At 36.5% G+C, this 20,585-nt stretch overlaps 1 protein-coding gene across 2 annotated transcripts in view; it reads right to left on the reverse strand.

Moving 5' to 3' along the window:
- Positions 1 to 20,585, reverse strand: part of atp6v0a2b (ATPase H+ transporting V0 subunit a2b) — a 33,540-nt gene that overhangs the window by 6,485 nt on the left and 6,470 nt on the right. Inside the window, exons 6-16 of one of the 2 annotated variants that reach the window (XM_022664700.2) lie at positions 18,277 to 18,403; positions 17,485 to 17,567; positions 15,924 to 16,017; positions 14,555 to 14,767; positions 12,537 to 12,687; positions 9,600 to 9,739; positions 8,707 to 8,864; positions 6,969 to 7,059; positions 6,769 to 6,887; positions 4,497 to 4,707; positions 3,110 to 3,229 (exon numbers count right to left, since the gene is read on the reverse strand). In XM_022664700.2, coding sequence (XP_022520421.2) covers positions 3,110 to 3,229; positions 4,497 to 4,707; positions 6,769 to 6,887; positions 6,969 to 7,059; positions 8,707 to 8,864; positions 9,600 to 9,739; positions 12,537 to 12,687; positions 14,555 to 14,767; positions 15,924 to 16,017; positions 17,485 to 17,567; positions 18,277 to 18,403 — 1,507 coding nt within the window. The remainder of the gene's footprint in view (positions 1 to 3,109; positions 3,230 to 4,496; positions 4,708 to 6,768; positions 6,888 to 6,968; positions 7,060 to 8,706; positions 8,865 to 9,599; positions 9,740 to 12,536; positions 12,688 to 14,554; positions 14,768 to 15,923; positions 16,018 to 17,484; positions 17,568 to 18,276; positions 18,404 to 20,585) is intronic. The other variant, XM_022664701.2, reaches the window with a different exon arrangement.

Raw genomic sequence — 20,585 nt, forward strand, 5'->3', positions numbered from 1 at the left:
ATCTAGAGATACACCAAACTTAAAAAAAAAAAAAAAAAAAAAAAAAAAAGGAAAAACAAGCTTAAAAAAAAAAATACGTTCAAACTTTTTTTTTTAGTTTCACTATTTTATTACTTTTGAAAGACCAACATATAAAACACTGAAACATAACATTGCAATTTAGTGTTAGTTTTTGCAGGGGGTGGTTTTTGCAATTATGGGAGATTCACCATTTTTTTTTTTTATATGTTGAATACACTAACAAAGGCAAGCAGGAGAATATTAAACTGAAAAAAAAAAATACTTTTAACTATTTTTACTAGATCTTTAAACTTTAAAACGGGTCAATCTGACCCAGAACAAAACAGGAGGAGATTAATAAATTTACAATGTAAAAAATTATAAAACAAAAGAAAGAAACACACTGAATGAGAAGAAAAGCTGTGTTTAAATCTTTTAACTGAGGCTGTTTGTGTATAAACTGTATCTGAGTACTTATGAAGAGGGCTACAGTCATGTGCAGCTGATGGAGGGCTGTCAGAACCACTCACTCCACTTAAACTGAGTTAAATCAGGGGTTCTCCACCTTCTCCACCCCACAGCCCATCTGTTCATCACAAGAGAGCATAACGACCCACAAGAAAAACAAGCTTTATATAGATTCATTTACCTTTTTTGATTAACTTAAGAGCAGAAACTGAATAAAAGCCTGAAAATGAAAGTGTGAGCAACAGATTACTCAAATATATATATATATATATATATATATATATATCTAGATATTCTATTTACAGACATCCCCCTGAGAAAATAATCCCGTCCAGATAGGGTTTTTGTTTTTAAAAAAAAAAAAAGTTCTCTTGTTAGCTTATTGCATTCTGATGACCTTTAGGGCCCTATTTTAGCAATCTATATCACATTAATATTATATCACTATAATATCACAATATTTCATGGTATTTACACTATAACAATCCTCTTGGCGATATGACAAAACACTGAATTAAAAATTAGATTTCAAGAATACACTACTGCGCAGAAAAACGGGCCAAAGAGTCTAAAAGTTGCCGTAATTAAGGAGTTTAATATTAAGAGACATCATGAAATGAAACATTAATTAGAAAAATCTTAGTTTACACAACACTGTCAAAGATAAAGATAGTAAGTCAAGTAAAATGGTGTGTAAATGAAATAATCAGGAAAATGTATTATTTAAAGTGGTATATTTCATTATTTGTTTTATTATAGAGTCTGTGGTCCGTGACTTCAAATATATTTCTCCTTCTGCCTCCAACAAAAAAAAGTTTGGACACCCCTGAACTAGACTGTTATTGTTTTGCTGGCCGTGGCCAACACCAGCTTATTTGCATAAAAGTGACAGAGCCTTTAAATGGCTCATTCTGAAAGGGACTAAAAACATCTCTTTATATGAGAGAGATTTTGCGTAAATTACTTAATGAACATGTTTTGAATAGAACAAAAACTTATTTTAACCTGTGTGAAAAGAGGTAGAATATGTAGGGGTGTGCCTACATATATCTCACTTAGGGGTGTGATTTATCATATAAATCATATCAAATGCAATAATAAAATGTATTTTTTATTTTGTTGCAGTAGTGTATTCTTGGACTACATTTTTAGTGTTTTGTTATATCGCAAAGAGTATTGTTTTAACTTGAAAATACCATGAAATATTGTGATATTATTTTAGGGCCGTTTCGCTCCACCTCTAGTCTCGGCTATAGATTAGTACAGCGTTTCTCAACCTTTTTTCTATCACGTCACCCTTTAAATATATGCGCGATGTCAAGGCACCCCAGTTTAGGGGGGGGGGGGGGGGGGGGTTGGTGCTGGCGCAGTACTTCAGGTGAGAACGTGGGGGGGGGCGTGCTGGCGCAGTACTTCTGGTGAGAAAGGGGGGGGGTGCTGGCGCAATACTTCAGTTGAGAACGGGGGGGGGGGGGGGGGGTGCTGGCGCAATACTTCAGTTGCGAACGGGGGGTGGGGGGTTGCGGTCGCAGTACTTCAGGTGATAACAGGGGGGGGGTGCGTTATCATCACGGCGTTATCATCACCACCATAAAAGAGAAAATTACCCAGAACCCCCTGAGATACTAGAAACCAGATAGGGCTAAAGGCAATTGTGCAAAAATCACCAGCAATCATGGACAACCAGTTAAACCGTATCTGGACATGATTAGTATCTCAGGGGTTTTGGGGTAATTTTCACTTTTATGGGGTTTTTTATCCTCTGTGATTTTATTCCCGTCCAGAACGATCATGTACGTGTTTTTTCTTCTCAGACATCCTCTGAGATAAAAAATTACAGGCTGAATTATCTACTGTTTTTCTCTGAACTCCGTGCTCCTCCGGTAATTTTAGTCCCGTCCGGACGCACATCTCTGAGTTTTGTCTCCTCGCCTTTAATAAAATAGATATTTGTCCACTGCCGTGCACCGTAATTACACTTTGGGCGCACCACGGTTTCCACAGAGATCCACTTAAAAAAAACACACACAATAGTGAGTGGAAATGGAGGAGCTACTGAACACTGTGATGATGTCATGCGACTCACTGATCCTCCTGTTTTTCAATTGCAGTCTGGATGCAGGAGTTTTATCACTAAAGAGTAGAAGTGTGAAATATTTTTTTTACAGTTTTACCTTCCATTCATATGCAGGTTGGCCGTGGGGTGGAGAAGGTTAAGAACCTCTGGTGTACACAACAAGACATTTAAAAACCCTGCCTTGAATTTAAATATATATATACATATATATATAGATATGTGTGTGTGTGTGTGTGTGCGTAATGTAGAATGGAGGTAGTGCAGCTGTCTATTGTGTTCAACTGCACTACCTCCATTCTACATTACACACACACACACACACACACACACACAAACACACTAAACACTGAAGACTGTACTTGTATACTTTACATTTTATTTTATCGTATTTTTTATATGTATCGTTATATTTTTATCTTTTTGTAACTTTGTGTGCTATACATACCTGCTGCTGGATGTCTAGATTTTCCCCTCGGGGATCAATAAAGTATCCATCTCTCTATCTCTCTATCTATCTATCTATCTATATAGCTAATTATACATAATCTATATTCTGGCTCTTACCCGGTACATGCCCATGCGGTTCCTGCCCTTATGAAGCCAGTAGAGGTAGAGGGGTTTCCCCAGCAGCAGCACAGGGACACTGAGCACAGCTACCAGCATCAGAAACACCTGCAGCCCTGCCTATAACACACACACACACACACACACACACACACACACACACACACGCGTTAGTGACATCCCCTCACTATTCATACACTCACATTCATCACATGCCACTGAAACGAGACACTCCAGAGCAGCCATAGTGACACCATGTCCAACACAGAGCATCAGCTACAGGATAACCAAAGACCTCCAGCATCTCAAAAAATTAGAATATCATTAAAAAGTTACTTTATTTCAGTAATTCAGTTCAAAATGTGAAACTCATATATTATATAGATGTATTACACACAGAGTGATCTATTTTAATCTTTTACTTGAATATTATATAAGACCAATTGGGACTTTTGGTTCGCAGTGTGCCAAATCCTGCTGGAAAATGAAATCTGCATCTCCATAAAAGTTGTTTTCAGCAGAGGGAAGCATGAAGTGCTGTAAGATTTTGAGGTAAAAAAAAAATGCACTGACTTTGGACATATATATATATATATATATATATATATATATATATATATAACACAGTGGACCATGCATTAAAAGTTGAATAAATATTTTTTTCTCTTTGATAAGTAAGCAACTAAGCAGTGTGTGAATGTAAGATTATTTTAAAATAATGATCTTAATCAGTCTTACTTATAATTTCCACCTTATTTTAAGTAATTTTAACTAAAACAAATGTCACCAGTAAGGTTTTTTTTATTTGATTGTGTCTAAATTTAAGTTGGCCAAATAATTGAGATTTTGCTTGATTTAAGGTATACTTCACTCATTTTTGACTTTGATATTAAAGCTAATTTTATTAATTAAGAATTATTAAGAGTTTACATAATTGGCAGATAATTTGGCTTAATATTAGCATAAACATCTCATATTACATATATTACATACATTTCCTCGCTGTCTAATGAAAAACACTTATCTCCAAAACAGCAGCTTTACAGAAGAGAGAAAAAACCTTCAGTGGAAGTCGATGTAAAAAGAGATTTTTTCAGGTCATTTTGAAGAGTTTCTATTGGTCCATTCATCAGGAAACTAAAAATCGACAAAAATGGAGATAAGTGTTTTTTAGTTGGACAGTGACGATATACTGTATGCATATACTTTAAGAAGATAGATTACACACACACAGCCACACAGCAGTGTTTTTTCTTTGTGTGGAATATGGAGCTAGACTAGACTTTATTTCCTCCATTAAATCTCCCTGAAAAACTCAGAACATTTAAATATTTAAGATTTAAAACCACCCTGAGATATTATAATACAGTAATAAAAAGAGACTCACCTGTCCGGGGTAGAGGGGCGGTCCTGAGTCGCCCATCATGAGGAACATGTTGATGAAGTGGATGAGGATGCTGGGGGCTTTCTCAGAGTCGTGGGCGCCGAACGCCAACCATTTATAAATAATCATAAACACCAGATACCCAAACAGACACAGCAGGAACAGCAGCTCCGGCAGGAACACCAGGTACACGCTGTACGTCCTCCTGAAGTGCCTGAGCAACCACATCAGTATTTATCAATCAATCAATTAATCAATCAATTAATCAACCTTTATTTTTACTCGAAAACAAATTGAGGGTTGCAGAGCATTTACAGCATCAAAGGGATTCAAAGCATTTAAAAAGAAATTAGAAATAATAAAGAATAAAATAGTAAAAAATAATAAATAAAAAATACACATTTAAATACATATAAATAAAAAATATATGTAAAATAGAAAATTCCATAAAAGTCCATAAAAAAATAAATTGATGCATGAAATAAATAATAATAAATAATTTATAAAATATATAAAATAAATAAAAAGATAATAGTAAAAGTAAAGTAAAGTGATAAGAATGATGAGAAATGATCAAATTAATAATTATGAACTAAGAACATAAGAATCACAATATAAAACAGTAGAATAAAAAAGTAATAATATCTAAATTAAAACAAGTAGCTTTAATACTATTCCATATTTATAAAGTAATAATCAAATAATTAAGGAAGTAATATTTGCAATTTAAGAGATAAAATCTTTAAGCAGCTACTAAATACATAAAATTTATACTCTACATTAATTTATCATTTGTTGAAAGGTCTATTGCTTTTCAGCAGTTCCAGAAACAAACAGCTACTTGCACTATGATTTATTTTTACTTTATTTCTGCACTTTTAAAAGCTTACTATATATTTTTCATAATTCTTTTTTTTATACACAGACACAATCAGGATTGCTACTTAATGTCCCATTACTCTATGTAATAACAATAAATCATTTCTATTATATTATATATATTATATAAAACAATTTTTAATTAAGTTCATGTTGTATATGGAAACCATATACATGCATTTCCTGAAGGAAATGCAGGCTGATTTAGCGGCTTAGGTGCTCCTCCCCTGCCGATAGTGGTTGCTAAGCTGTAGCTAGGTGGTTGAAACGTTTAGACAGTGTAATTACAATATATAAAAGATTGTTATCTATTTTTTTTCTATTCTTTTATGTTGTCGTGGCAATTAAAAAAAGTGCGCAGCTAACGTGATTCCCACCGGTCTCTATGGTATCCTAGGTGATGTCAGTAAGTGTTTGCTAGCTGGTTGTTAGCAGTTTGCTAAGTGGTGCTAGATTGGTTGCTATGGTGTCCTAGGTGGTTGCTATGGTGACTGAGCAGCTAACACGGTTCCCACCAGTCGCTACAGTATCCCAGGCGGTGTCAGTAAGTGTTTGCTAACTGGTTGCTTTGGTTGTTAAGAGGTGCTAGATGGTTGCTATGGTATCCCAGGTGGTTGCCATGCCGTTGCTACAGTAAGGGACTTCATACTGGTTGCTAGGGTATTCCAGGTAGGTGGTTGCTTTAACACTGCTACAGCAAGTGGTTGCTTGCTGGTTGCTAGGGTGTTCCCGTTGGGTGCTTTAACACTGCTACAGTAAGCGGTTGCTTGCTGGTTGCTAGGGTGTTCCCGTTGGGTGCTTTAACACTGCTACAGTAAGCGGTTGCTTGCTGGTTGCTATGGTATTTCAGGTGGTTGGTATGGCATTGCTACAGTAAGTGGTTGCATGCTGGTTGCTAAGGCATTGCTACATTAAGTGGTTAGTTGCTGGTTGCTATGATATTTCAGGTGGTTGCTATGCCGTTGCTACAGTAAGTGGTTTCATACTGGTTGCTAGGGTATTCCAGGTGGTTGCTTTAACAGTGCTAAAGTAAGTGGTTGCTTGCTGGCTATGATATTTCAGGAAGTTACTATGGCATTGCTACAGTAAGTGGTTGCATGCTTGTTGCTAAGGCATTGCTACACTAAGTGGTTGCTTGCTGGTTGCTATGGATATCCCAGGTAGTTGCTATGGTGGTGATATGTGGTTGCTAGTTCAATGCTAAGCTATTCCAGCATTCACAAATTTTGAACAGTGAAAGAACAATAAATTATATATTTTTTTTATCTATATTGATCTTATATAAATGGGCCACACGATCAATACTCTCTGATATAAACTGGATCAATAGTTCAGAATATGCAGAATGTTAAATTATCTGATCATGTGATCAAACACTAATGATATGGAGACTCACAGGTGGTTGAAGACGCCCAGAACGACCCCAAAGCTCATGTGAATGATCCCTAAAATCACCGACATCTTCATCTTATAGGAGTTGAGGAACGACAGCCTGTTTGAAGCCATGTTCCAAATCTAGAAAAATAAAAAACACATTTTTAATATAAAACAATCGTTTCAGATTCTAGACTCTGAGTGTAAAAGTTCTGGACTCACTGGATCGATGCCGAGCGGGTAGGGTCCGTTGAAGACCCCGGTGATGTTGGGGTTGAGTGTGAGGAAGCTGTTGGTGTTAAGGGTCTTTGTCCTGGAGAATAATAATCAAAAAAAGATCAATTAACGCTCTCCAGATATTGAACAAGTATTGGGTCCCATGACTTTTGCCCCAAAAAGTCCTGTACAGTACAGGTGGGATACGTGGGTGTAACTCTGATTAACTTATCCTGTGCAACATAGTTCAGAGGTAATCCTTGCTTTTTCTTTTCCTGTGGCGATCCTGATGAGTGCCAGTTTCATCATCATAACCATTTTGATGGTCTTTGATGGATTGACTGACCTTCATTTCTTCACTACTTTACTTTACAACTGATGCTCTCAAACACTTTATTAAGAGACAAGAAATTGAAGTAATTAACTCTTGTTCAGCACAGCTGTTAACTGAAATCCTGAATTCCAGGTGACTCTACTTCATAAAGCTGACTGAGAAAATCCAGCAGATGTTCAAAACTGATCATCTAAGCAAGAGGAGCTACTTTGAAGAATCTAAAATCTAAAACATATTCAGGTTTGTTTTTTGGGAGCCCTAAGAGAGCACTATTATTGGCGTTGCTCTCTCTGGGTGGGTACAGTACAGTAGATGGCGCTCTCTCTTTCCCTTCATCACTCCTAGGGTGATGTGGATCAGCACAAGGCTGCGTCTGTGAGCTGCTGTATCAGAACCGAGTCCATACTTTCTTCATAGTTTTAATGATTTTAGTATTAATCTACAATGTGGAACATTTTAAAATAATGAAAAAACACAGAATTTAAGGTGTGTCCAGATCAGATGCACCTTAACTATTTTTAATCAAGTCTTTATTTATTTATGGAAATGTTCCTTAAAACCTGTAGGTTCTCATGTAGAACTACCAATTCTTATGAGAACAATAAGTCCTAAGGATTTAATCCCAAGCCCTGTCCATTACTCAACATTCTGTTCTCCAAAAGACCCAATTCAACCCCCAAAATTCAACATACAATTAACAATGGGCTGTTTATGAAGATCCAAATCATCAAATCCCATCTGAACTCACTGAATGTGGCACCCTCTGGTGGCAGCATTAGCTTAGCATTTCTCTGATTTTGCTATTTATAGGTTTATGTTTGAGTAAAATGAACATTGTTGTTTTATTCTATAAACTACAGACAACATTTCTCCCAAATTACAAATAAAAATATTCTCATTTAGAGCATTTATTTACAGAAAATGAGAAATGTCTGAAATAACAAAAAAAAAGATGCAGAGCTTTCAGACCTCAAATAATGCAAAGAAAACAAAAGGTTCATATTTATAAAGTTTTAAGAGTTCAGAAATAATCAATATTTGGTGGAATAACCCTGGTTGGTTTTTAATCACAGTTTTTTTCATGCATCTTGGCATCATGTTCTCCTCCACCAGTCTTACACACTGCTTTTGGATAACTTTATGCTGCTTTACTCCTGGTGTAAAAATTCAAGCAGTTCAGTTTGGTGGTTTGATGGTTTGTGATCATCCATCTTCCTCTTGATTATATTCCAGAGGTTTTCAATTTGGTAAAATCAAAGAAACTCAGCATTTTTAAGTGGTTTCTTTTTTTTTCAGAGCTGTATACATAATCTACAGTATATAAATCAGTAAATCAGTGGTGTATTAGTTCAGTAGTGAACAGTATTAAAGTGTCTGCAGTCTGTAGAATATTTATGGACAGTAACTCACTCCCACTGTCCCTGATCAAACATGGCTTTAACGCTCCACCCGGATCCGAACAGGTTGAGGGATTTGGAGAAGCAGTCGTTATAAATTAATCCAGTGTAGATTGAGAAGATCCCCATCATTAAGATCATATACCGTCCCTCAAAAAACGTGTTCCAGATCTGAAACCAAACAAAAGAAAACAAATACAGGATATTACACCTCAGATTAGAGAAAAAAAACATATCTATCTACCATATTTTTCCCACTAAGGTGCACCAGGTTATAAGGCACCTTTTAAGCGATACTAGTAAAGAACAGGGGTGTCACCACCTTTGCCTTTTAATTTAGCAGATCTCACCGCTGAATAGCAAAGTAAACAACTCACTGTAATTCTTACAAAAAACTTTTTTTTTTTTTACTGTTTTACTGTTATTTTACTGTTTATTTGGGTGAGTAAAGCGCTTCTGCTTATTAAAAGTACGCTTAGATTTTCAGCCTAGATAATCGCGCTATTCATATACTGAGTGTTGCTCTGCATAGCAAAAGAGCTAGCAAATAGCTTGGTTAGCAGCTAATGATAATGCTGTTGCAGCAGTGCTAGCCAGGGTTAGCAGTAAGATACAGGCTAATTATACTCACCACTGAATTGCAAAAAGGCTAGCACTTAGCGCGGTTAGCAGATAACGCTAATACTACTGAGAACTAAACTGCTCATTACAACCTGACTCAAAAAATGTATACATAAGACGCACTGGAATTATAAGGAATTTTAAGTGTGCCTTATAGTGCGAAAAATACAGTAAATAATATCACAGTATTTTATTTTGTGAAACTGTATTGATATTAATAAACAGCACAAGACAACACAACAGGAATTAGGGGGGTAATAATGTAATGGACCTATCAGCACTCACCTCGTTTCTGGTTTTCTTCAGTTTGCGGTCGTTCTCATACAGAACCATCCAGAGGGCGAACAGCGCCATGACGATCCCGTGACCCAGATCACCAAACATCACCGCGAACAGGAAGGGGAATGTGATAATGGTGTACGGAGCTGTAGAAGAGAAAAGTTATTTAAATAAGCAGTAGTATTAGTCATTCAGAGAATATACCCACTAGGGGTGTGACGAGATATCGTGCCACGAGATCTCGCGAGATTAAATGCGACGATATTTCTCGTCAAGCTTAAACCTGTCTCGCGGGAGAAAAAAAAACAGTTTAATGTGGACTTTTTAAGAGGGATCTGGCAACCCAGTAGCAGCGAGTGTGAGAGCAGCTTTCAGCAGAAGAGGAAAATTCGGGCATTTGTATAGAACAGAGGTCACTAATGGGCGGACCGCGGTCCGGACCCAAACGTTGACCCAAACCGATAAACTACTGAGAGGGATTTAATAGTGCGGCGCAGTAAACTCACAGACCAATCACGTGCGGGGTAAGATCACAAAACGCTCTCTTCAGTCAATCAGATCTGTGCAGACGAGGTAAGGAAAAAAATAAATAAATAAACACACCGCTCCTCACACGGGATCGAACCCGTGTTGTCAGGGTCGCGGTACCGCGTCCGTGAAAAAACGCATTTATAAGGAGATAGGGAGCCCGAGAACGGGTGGAAAAACGAGAACGGGCGGAAACTAAAGTCACGCCGAGCGCGACAGAGAGACAGGGGATAAATGTAAACAAAATCTGTTCAGAGAGGCCTTTCTTCTTCTTCTTCTTCTTCTATATTTTTACATAATTCATTTCAAACAACCTTACAGGATATAGCACTTAATTATTTAATATAATTAAATACTCCTGGCACAGAAGATGCTTCTGCTACTTTTAAGTTGTATGTCTGGCTGCATTTTGGCTCCAGTGAAAACAATAAACGGTAACAGAGTGACCAACAAGACACAAACCATATATAAATACTGTAAGTAAATCCTACACGTGACTGTTTCATAGACAGCTGTACTAATCCCTTAGCTCTGTACTGTATTTAAAAACATGTTCTGTCTCTGTTTGCACTTTAAGCATAGTCTTAATCTAACTGGTTATGGTCATGCATAGTTAAATTACAAGAGATTTAGGAGAAAAAAACACAAACCATAGTCTTAATATGACTGGTTGTGGTTTGCACTTATTGTTTGCACTATATAAGACCTAGAAAAGTTGTATTTTTATTTTTTGTGAATCAATGTGTGAGAGAAACCAGTCTGTTAAGTTTGTGGTATATGATTTTGTCCAAAAAAAAAAAAAAGTTTTGTTTAAAAATTTAATTTTTAAATCTCGTCTCGTCTCGTTATCGTGAACCCAATATCGTGTCTCGTCTCGTCTCGTGGTATTAGTGTCTCGTCACACCCCTAATACCCACCATTATTAGTGTAACAGTGGTGATTAAATAGGATCTCCGGTGGATTTGGTGTTTTACAGAGACTCTAAGACTAGGTCAGTGGCTGAACTGCACTTAGCAGGTTTAGCATTATTACACATGTTGTAAAGTAACATATAACATTGCAAAGACTGTTTTAGTGTAAAAATGTCTTTATTTTAAAACATTCCGAACTGTTGTTCGTCTCGCTGCCTCTTACATGTATGAATATTCATGAGCAAGATCCGAAATCCTATCGTTTTTCCCCTACTCCTCACTCCTCCACCTGACTAAAACAGGGTTATACAAAAACACTGGAGCACATTTTTCACAAAAAACAGCTCACATGGCTTTTATACATACTAGAGACTAAAACTATACATTTTAATATGAATGAAAAAATTAATCTACACAACTCTGCCTCGTTTTACCTTATCACTCTCCCTCATTGTGCCTCACTCAACCTCAACTACGTTGTTCTGCTGTAATCTGCCTCACTCTAACTTTCTCTTCCCCCGAACTCTGCTGCCTCGCAATACCTTGTAAAATGTACTTTTATTGTAGTAAAACATGATAAAAGTTCTTATCTTTGATGAATAGCTCACCTCCGTTCTCCCACAGCGTTCAGAGATCCAGAAATTTTAACAGTTTATCCAACAAACACCCTTCAGACTGGGAGATACAGGGCATAATTTACCCTGATAAATCACTTTTTACACCGTTATCCAGCTCAAAGTAGCTCCACACCTACTTACTAGAATCCAAGAGGAGAGTCCTGACATTTAAAACGAGGCATTAATAACTTAAAAAGTGCAGAAGAAGCTTATTAAAATCACTGTTTACATCCCATAATAATGCTAGCTTTAGCTCTGAGCCGGCGCCAGGATGCAGGTTATGCGGAGTCTCTGTATATATATATATATGTCTATGTTATTATCAGTACAGTGATGGTGGCGCTCGGAGCTGAAGCTAGTAGCACTATGGGATGTAAACAGTGGTTTTTAATAAGCTTCTTCTGCACTTTTTAAGTTATTAATGCCTCGTTTTAAATGTCAGGGCTCTCTGGATTCTAGTAAGGAGGTGTGGAGCTACTTTGAGCTGGATAACGGTGTAAAAAGTGATTTATCAGGGTAAATTATGCCCCGTATCTCCCAGTCTGAAGGGTGTTTTTGGACAAACTGTTACAATTTCTGGATCTCTGAACGCTGTGGGAGAACTTTTATCATGTTTTACTACAATAAAAGTACATTTTATGCCAGAATTCTACTTTACTCTACCTCGCTCTGCCCAATATCTCGTTCTGCAGTACTCTGCCTTACTCTGCCTCCAGTCTCATTACATAACGTGAGCACAGTCTGCAGTTTGGGTTTGCTGTTATTCACACTGTTATCACAGCTCTTTTATTAATGTGTTTATCATGAAAACTCATATTGTAACATTGAGTTCTGAAGCGCTGTGACGTTCTCAGTTTCACAGGTAACACAGGTAAGGTCTGTCTCACCTGGATTAACCTCCCTGTAGCTGCCCACTCCATAAGCGTCCACTATGTTCTGGAAGCCGGAGGTGAATTTATTGGTCCGGATGAGTGTGGGCGGGGTGTCGCTGCTGGGGATCCGGTTGACGAATGAGGGAACGGTTGCTCCACTTTTTCTCTGAAGGAATAAAAACAGGAAATCAGGTCAGAGTACAGACCAGGAGATCTGAGATCCGGATGAGAAATAAAGAGCAATAAAAGAAGGGATAAAACATTAAAACGTGTTAAACAGTAGTCAGTCATTACACTACTGCTTTTATTTACCCAGTAAACTAATGGTGGATGAGACGCGTTCCTGACATCATGTTCTAGTTTCCATTCATCTGAAAACTTTAACATTGATGTTCATTTTAATAATTCATTTTTTACTAAGAATAATTACAGAGAATGGAAGGTTTTAGTTGTATTAAAGTTAAAAATGTAACTCTACTGCTGAGTTCAGAAGGAAGGTACTTTTTATTCATACTCAAATATGGATTAAATTTCCTAATCAACTCTCACTCTCTTCCTGATCTGTGTTCTTCTGCCCGTCTCTCCCTCTCAGTGTCTCACTCTGTCTCTCTGTCTCAGTGTCTCTCTCTCTTAGTCTCAGTGTCTCTCTCTTTTTCAGTCTTAGTGTCTCTCTCTTCCAGTGTCTCAGTTTCCCAGTCTCTATCTCTCTCTCTCTCTCTCTCTCTTTCTCTCTCTCTCTCTCTCTCTCTCTCTCTTTCTTGGACTTTCTCGCTCTCAGTGTCTCACTCTCAGTGTCTCTCTGTCTTAGTCTCTTTCTCTAATAATCTTTCAACGTCTCACTCTCTGTCTTAGTCTCTTACTCTCTGTCTCAGTTTCTCAGTGTCTCTCTCTCGGTCTCAGTATCCAGTGTCTCTCTTAGTGTCTCTCTCTGTCTCAATTTCTCAGTCTCTCTCTCTGTTTCTCAGTGTCTCTCAATCTCTCTGTATCAGTCTCTCTCTCTGTCTCAGTTTCTCAGTCTCTCTGTCTGTGTCTCAGTTTCTTAGTATCTCTCTCTCTCTTTCTCCTCTGTCTCTCTCTCAGTCTCAGTTTCTCAGTGTCTCTCTTTCTCTGTCTGTGTCTCATTTCCTAGTCTCTCTCTCTCTCTCTCTCTCTGTCACAGTGTCACAGTTTCTCTCTCTCTTTCCCAGTATCTCTCTCTGTCTCTGAGTATCTCTCTTAGTGTCTCCGTCTCAGTATCTCTCTCACAGTGTCTGTTTCTCTCTCTTGCTCTCTTTCCCAGTGTCTCTATTTCCCATTGTCTCTCTTTTTCAGTGTCTCTCTCTCTGAGTATCTCTCTCTCAGTGTCTCCATCTCAGTATCTCTCTCTCTCAGTGTCTGTTTCTCTCTCTCTCTTGCTCTCTTTCCCAGTGTCTCTATTTCCCATTGTCTCTCTTTTCAGTGTCTCTCTCTCGGAGTATCTCTCTCTCAGTGTCTCCGTCTCAGTATCTCTCTCTCTCGCTCTCTTTCCCAGTGTCTCTCTTTCCCATTGTCTCTTTTTCAGTGTCTCTCTCTCGGAGTATCTCTCTCTCAGTGTCTCCGTCTCAGTATCTCTCTCTCTCAGTGTCTGTTTCTCTCTCTCTCTTGCTCTCTTTCCCAGTGTCTCTATTTCCCATTGTCTCTCTTTTTCAGTGTCTCTCTCTCTCTGAGTATCTCTCTCTCAGTGTCTCCATCTCAGTATCTCTCTCTCTCAGTGTCTGTTTCTCTCTCTCTCTTGCTCTCTTTCCCAGTGTCTCTATTTCCCATTGTCTCTCTTTTCAGTGTCTCTCTCTCGGAGTATCTCTCTCTCAGTGTCTCCGTCTCAGTATCTCTCTCTCGCTCTCTTTCCCAGTGTCTCTCTTTCCCATTGTCTCTCTTTTTCAGTGTCTCTCTCTCTGAGTATCTCTCTCTCAGTGTCTCCGTCTCAGTATCTCTCTCTCTCTCTCACTGTCTGTTTCTCTCTGTCTTGCTTTCTCTTTTTCAGTGTCTCTCTCTCAGTAATAGAGGTTTATTCTCACCGAGCCCTCCTCTAGCGCCCTCCGCAGGGCGGGCAGGTCATTGACGGGGCACCACACCTCAGAGATGAGGCACTTATTGGTGACGTCGAAGCTGCAGAGGTTGAGGATGTGGTAGATGGCCTTCATCTTCTTCACCTGGATCCCCCACGTGAACACCGACTCTGAGGCTTTATTCAGCACCTGCCTCAGGTACTCCTCCGTCCTGTGCAGAACCTGAAACACGTTTTTATCAGGGTGAGGTTCTTTAAACCTTTAATTAATTTAAAATATCTTGTTTTAACACCTAATTTAATAGAATCTTTAAAACCTGAGAGCATCACGGTTCTAAACAGAACCCTTCACTTTTAGCTTAAACTTTAATTCAGCTTTCAGACTGATCTAATGTTTAAAATTGATTTAAGCTTTTAAATTCTTCTACTAGTAATGTTTTTAACTAAAGAACCATTACAGTTAAAATGCAGACAGTCAGTAGCCTGTGTGTGTGTGTGTGTGTGTGTGTGTGTGTGTGTGTGCCCTAAGAGTTCAAACCTCATGGCTATCATGTGAAGAATCTGGATACTAATGCAATTTCTCCCTCCTTTCATCGTCTCACACACATACACACACAAAATCACATGACTCATCATGGGACTAAACCTGCACACCACCCCCCACACCCCCACACCCACACCCACACAAACTTCTCACCCGTCTACTCTCTCACCATCAGTTCTAACAGAGTCTTTTTATGTCTTTTAAGTCTTTTCTAAGCTTTAAAAATGAACACACATCATCCACACCCAAGCATAACATTATGACCACCTCCTTGTGTTTTTACCATCATTATCCATCTTATATATAATAATTACAGACTGTATAGTTCATTATTATCCTCCTTCTTTCACCCTGTTCTTCAATACTCAGGACCACACAGGTATAGATCCCTCCCTCAGAAGAAGTCTACTGGATAATCTTGCTGTGTACCGTCTGAGGTTCTCAACCAGCAGACGTCAACCATGGTGGATCTTCAACTAGAAGATTTAGTGGGCGGGGCTCTGGAGGGGGTTGAAGGGCTAGGGGCGGAGCCAGAGTAGTTTTATGCAGGTTTCCTTATTGTGACAGAATAAGAATATGAGAGGAGCATCCAAACGGTTTACAGAAGCAAAGGATTCCTGACACCTGAAGATGAAACTCCTTAGCTGATTCAGAGAAACGGATACATTTCTTTTTTTGCAGTTTGGAGTGTTTATAGGGTCAGAAAGCACACAAAAATGAGTTATAATATAATAATATATCCACTTTAAAACCATTAAAAATACACCTGAAAAGTGCGATAATTGTATTTTCTGTCTATTAACAGGATCTACAGTACTGATGTTGGGTAACTCACAGTGTGGAGGTCCTGAATGCGAGTGCGGAGACCCTCCACCACGTCCGCCCGCTCCTCATTACTGTTGGGATACGGGTACAGGTGGCAGTGGTAGCTGAAGAGGGAAAAAAAATTCTTAAATACCAGCAGAAATCATCCAAACTTGAGAAATTGAAATAGAAAAATCAATATATTTTAAAATTACACAGAATTTAACACAGAAATGAAAGAACAGTACATAATAAATGATAACACACCTCATTAAATACATTTTAAGGTATATTTTGAAGTACATTTTATTTTAATTAATATACCCGTCTATTTTCTGGCCTATTTTCATACACAAGGTGCACTGGATAATAAGTGTCACATTATGTGACACTAGTAAGGAACAGAGGAGTCGACATGTTTCTCTTATATTTCAGCAGGTCTCGCCGCTGGGTGGTGGTAAGGGGGGCGTGGAAACTAATTTAAGTAAAGCTAAATGAAAGCTAAATGAACAAAACTTAAATTCTTAAAAAAAAAAACATTTTATTTTAATCTTTGAAATAAATGAGCTCTGGATGTTTTCTGGATGATTTCTCTCTTAAAACTGTTTATTTGGGTTTATTTGGGTGAGTAAAGCGCTTCTGTTTATTTACAGTAATCTTAGATTTCCATATTTTCACTAAGGCCGGGTGCAGCAGCAGCAGGATTAGCATTAGCAGCTAACTGCTAGTGTTAACCGTCAGCACTACACTGATGAACCCTGAGTGTTTCGGTAAGCCATGGTGATATCAGCTCGCAGTTCGTCCCACAAAGTTTGTTTTAACATGGTAAAGCGCTTAGCGTGGTTAGCAGGTAATTCTAATACTGCTCCAGTAGTGCTAGCCAGGGTTAGCAGCAGACTACAGTCTGATATACTCACCTCTGAACAGGGAAAGAGCTAGCGCTTAGCGCAGTTAGTGGCTAATGCTAATGTTGCTCCAGCCTTAGTGCTGGAGAAACTTCACTGAAACTCCTGTATAACTCTGTAATTCAACCTGACTGGTAGAATTCATACATAAGGAGCACCGGTTTATAAGGCAGGCTAATTATTTTTTGGGAAAATTTAAGGATTTTAAGTGCCCCTTGTAATGCAAAAAATGCGATAAACTAATTGCAAAATTATAAGTACAAAAGAAAAATCTTTTAAATGTAATTTTGTACATTTTTGTAAAGTGTATTAAAAATATCTACTACACTGATTTATATTTGTTAAATAATAAAACGTGTACTAAGGTATAAATGTTGTTATTTTTAAACATAATAATTTTTGTTTCTATATTTGTTTGTAGATTTAGAAATAGATGTCGTTAAAACTTCTATAAGTATAACGTGTTCAGTAGGGGTTCCAACACTTTTGTCCATACTGTATTGCTACAAAGGGGACCGACTCCAAACTAATGCTAACGTATTTAGAATGTGATAAAATAAGTCCTTAAAACTCCAGTAAGTTTAATGTATCCCAATACTTTTGTATATAATTTAGTATTTTTACATTGTTTTTTTGTTAATATAGTGTCTATACTAGGTGTTTCTGATAAAATGGCCAGTGCATTACCAGTCGCAGATCTTCTTCACTTTCTGTCCGATCTGATCTCCCCAGTAAGAGATGAGGAAGACCACGCTTCTGGTAGGTTCGCCCTGAAAGCATGAAGCATCACATTCTGAACAAACGTAAATGTTTAAACATTTACTATACAATATACAGCTCTGTAAAAAATAATAAGATTTCACTTAAAAATGATGAGTTTCTTTGATTTTAGCAAATTGAAAACCTCTGGAATATAATCAAGAGGAAGATGGACGATCACAAACCATCAAACCACCAAACTGAACTGCTTGAATTTTTACACCAGGAGTAAAGCAGCATAAAGTTATCCAAAAGCAGTGTGTAAGACTGGTGGAGGAGAACATGATGACAAGATGCATGAAAAAAAACTGTGATTAAAAACCAACCAGGATTATTCCACCAAATATTTTAAAAATATTGATTTCTGAACTCTTAAAACTTGTTTTGAACTTTCTGCATCTTTTTTTTTTGTTATTTCAGTCATTTCTCATTTTCTGTAAATAAATGCTCTAAATGAGAATATTTTTATTTGTAATTTGGGAGAAATATTGTCTGTAGTTTATAGAATAAAACAACAATGTTCATTTTACTCAAACATAAACCTATAAATAGCTAAATCAGAGAAACTGATTCAGAAACTGATCATACAGGACATTTTGTAGTTGTATAATATAATAATTACAGATATGGCCCTAAAATAATATCACAATATTATTTTTATTGCGTATTAAAAGTAATACTCCCACTATATGAGCTCTGAGGTGTTGGGGTGGGACTCACAGTGTACGGGTCCTGCAGGAATTCATCAATCTCTGCATAACTGAGGATGGTGTAGCCTTTACACACTCTCCACAGCATACGCTCAAACGCCTCGATCTTCCCCCTCTGAATCAGCCCCGAGATAAACCTACACACACACACACTTAACACATTTATTTAGGCCTACAATTTAAAATACATAATCAAAAGACCCAAATCTTTTTAAATGCATACATCATCCAACAGCAGTACATGACCATGCCAGCAACAGTTCATAATAAACATGTAAGTAATTTACATATACCTTTATGGATACATAAAACATCTCTTTCTCCAAATATTGCAGATTTAGAGCAATATCTAGCTAACAGTTTGGCTCTAATCTTTGAGAGAGCTTAAATGAACCCTTTCACACCTGAATTATCTCCATAGTTTGAAAAAAAAAAGTGAAAATGCTGATTTCTGTCTGTAATGCACAGAAAACAAGACTATATACAGCAAATAAATACAATTAACTAAAATACCTAAAAAAATACTATTTTATTTCATAAATCACTTTCTAGTCGTTTGCCAGCTTACATATCTTCTTAATCTCATTTAATAAAAAAAAAAAGTTATTTTTTTCAGTACCTGTCAGGTACTGAGAGTTTTTAGTGAACTGGGAAAATTTGCTTTCAGCTACAGAGCAGCACTAGTGAGCTGGAATTCACTACAGGAAATGGTGAAGCTTTAAACTTTAAACTTTTAGTTTCTGATCACCATCAGCCTGCGATTAGTTTCTTTAATGAGTTTCTCTTTTTCTTATTATTTTAATTTTTCATTTTTCATTTATTTTTATTTTTAATTAATTCTTGATTATGTACTTAGTTCATTAATATAAATTGTATCATTTCTATTCACTTTTATTGTTTTACTTTACTTTTACTATAGTTTCCATCTTTTTCTTTATTTTATATTTTATATATTATTTTATATTTGTTTGTTTGTTTGTTTATTCCTTATTATTTTTAATTTCTTACTAAATGTTTTTAATCTCTTTTAAACTGTAAATGCTCTGTAACATTGTAAATGTGGGTCACCCTTGTATTACAGAGTGAAAATAAAAATTGATTGATTGATTGATTGATTGATAAACTATCCCTAAACAGTAAAAAAAAACATCATTAACCCTCCTGTTATGTTCATCAGGAACAGCAACGATGTTCCCGGGACAATTTGACCTGTTTCATATTTAATTTACCTAAAAAGTAGTGTAAATATTTCATTATTAACTTCATTACTAATTATTCTATCAATATAGTCAATATTTAGTGCAGTGGTGCTCCTCTCCTATAACAGGTAATGCTTCAATTAGGATAATTCACTCGTTTTTCATGAAAAAAAATCATGTTCAAACTTTTTTTTAATGTTTCATTACTATTATTACTTTTAAAAAACAACATATAAAACAATAGTTTTAAATAACATTGAAACATAACATTGCAATTTAGTTTTAGTTTTAGTGTTTTCAGGGGGTGGTGTTTGCAAATATGTGAGCCATTTTCATATTATATGTATATTACACTAATTAAGGCAAGCAGAAGAAGTTTCATACTGAAAAATACTTGTGGGTGATTCTCATGAAGCTGCAGGGAACATGTCCATGACAATTGTTTTTAAAATCAATACTTAATTCATAAAAACTCTGATATTGTGTGTAAAGCAAATAGGGAGTACTGTATGGATCAATTGTTTTCATCATCATATAAAATTATTTTTATATAAATTAAATAAAAAATATATGGAAATTCTCATTACCGTTATGTGTCCGTATCCCTTCTTTCTAATTTTAAGTTAAACCATATAAAAATTACTAAGCATATAAAATAAATAAAATAGGGTAAAGTCATTTAAAATATCTCTATTTATACACAATGTAAATATTTTTTGTGTTGAACAAAAAAATGTACTTAATTTAAACAAAATAACTGTCCGAACAAATTTTTTTCTCATTACTGTTTCATGATTTCATCCACCCTATAAAAAGTACACGGTGCCTTTAAATTGATCAGCTATCCCATGATGCATTACTTCAGAGACAAGCTTCAAAATGGAGATAAGGTCAGTTGAACACTCTTCTCTCCCTTTGAGAAATCTGTGTTAATATTGATAAAACTGTCCTCAGTTACACTGTCTATTATCATTACCGTTATGGTCTAATACTCATTATTTTAAAAAATATAAAAATAAATTAAACAACAACAACAATAATAATAATAATAATAATAATAATAATAATAATAATAATAAATAAGCTAAAAAAATAAACAAACACTTAAAGAAATGAATAA

The sequence above is a fragment of the Astyanax mexicanus genome, chromosome 22, assembly GCF_023375975.1.
Source record: "Astyanax mexicanus isolate ESR-SI-001 chromosome 22, AstMex3_surface, whole genome shotgun sequence".
Classification (NCBI taxonomy): domain Eukaryota; kingdom Metazoa; phylum Chordata; class Actinopteri; order Characiformes; family Acestrorhamphidae; genus Astyanax; species Astyanax mexicanus.